Source organism: Nanorana parkeri, unplaced genomic scaffold (genome assembly GCF_000935625.1).
Source record: "Nanorana parkeri isolate BGI_ZX_2015 unplaced genomic scaffold, ASM93562v1 scaffold2379, whole genome shotgun sequence".
In the NCBI taxonomy this organism is placed as follows: Eukaryota; Metazoa; Chordata; class Amphibia; order Anura; family Dicroglossidae; genus Nanorana; species Nanorana parkeri.
Genome location: NW_017308647.1, coordinates 88,736 through 89,514, shown reverse-complemented (window position 1 = coordinate 89,514; position 779 = coordinate 88,736). Strand labels below are relative to the sequence as shown.

General features: G+C 52.9%; 1 protein-coding gene across 1 annotated transcript in view; it reads left to right on the top strand.

Moving 5' to 3' along the window:
- FAM204A (family with sequence similarity 204 member A) overlaps nucleotides 1–779 on the top strand; it is a 33,779-nt gene that overhangs the window by 32,704 nt on the left and 296 nt on the right. The window contains exon 6 of the mRNA XM_018573438.1: nucleotides 366–478. Coding sequence (XP_018428940.1) covers nucleotides 366–478 — 113 coding nt within the window. The remainder of the gene's footprint in view (nucleotides 1–365; nucleotides 479–779) is intronic.

Genomic DNA, 779 nt, shown 5'->3' with positions numbered 1-779 from the left:
GGGGGGCGGCATGTGTCCCAAACTCTACAATTGTGTGTTAATAGTGATGGTGGTCAATGGGAAAGGAAGAAATATTTCATGAGGTCTTCCTGTCCCGTGGAAGGCCGATACCGCCAGCTGCCTTTTCTGGCCGGCGCACAACAAGCGCCGTGTGATGAATCCGATTGTCTCGCTTTGCGTCCAGTTGTTGGGACTTTTGATTGATTGGTGTGCAGAGAGTTCTATCTCCATCACAGACCGAGGAGAACTTTACCTCCAAAGACCTAAACAGGAGAAGCCCAACAAATGTCAGTTCAGTTTCCAGCACTCTTCCCGGTCTGTCGGCGTTCTGTCCTCGCTCATTGTGTGACTTCCTCTCCTTCCAGCTCGCTGTGAAGATCACCAAAGCCGCTTCTTGTCACAAGTACATCAAAGCCAAAGAGGAGCAAGAATCGCCCCAGGAGGGAACCAAGAAGCAGCCGAAGAACCTGCCCTGGGGGTGAGGACCCGTGCACACTGCATGTTTTTATATGTGGCACGTGGATAGAATGTCACCCCCTCCTGTGTCTTTCTGTATGTAACATGTGCATGGCGTGTGATCCCTCCTGTGTCTTTCTATACGTGGCTTGTGGGTAGAATGTGACCCCCTTCCCCCCCATGTCATTGTGTATGTGGCAAGTATGTGACCCCCTTCCCCCCCGTCATTGTGTATGTGGCGTGTGGGTAGAATGTGACCCCCCCCTTCCCCCCCATGTCAGTGTGGGTAGAATGTGACCCCACTTCCCCCCCCCATGTCAGTG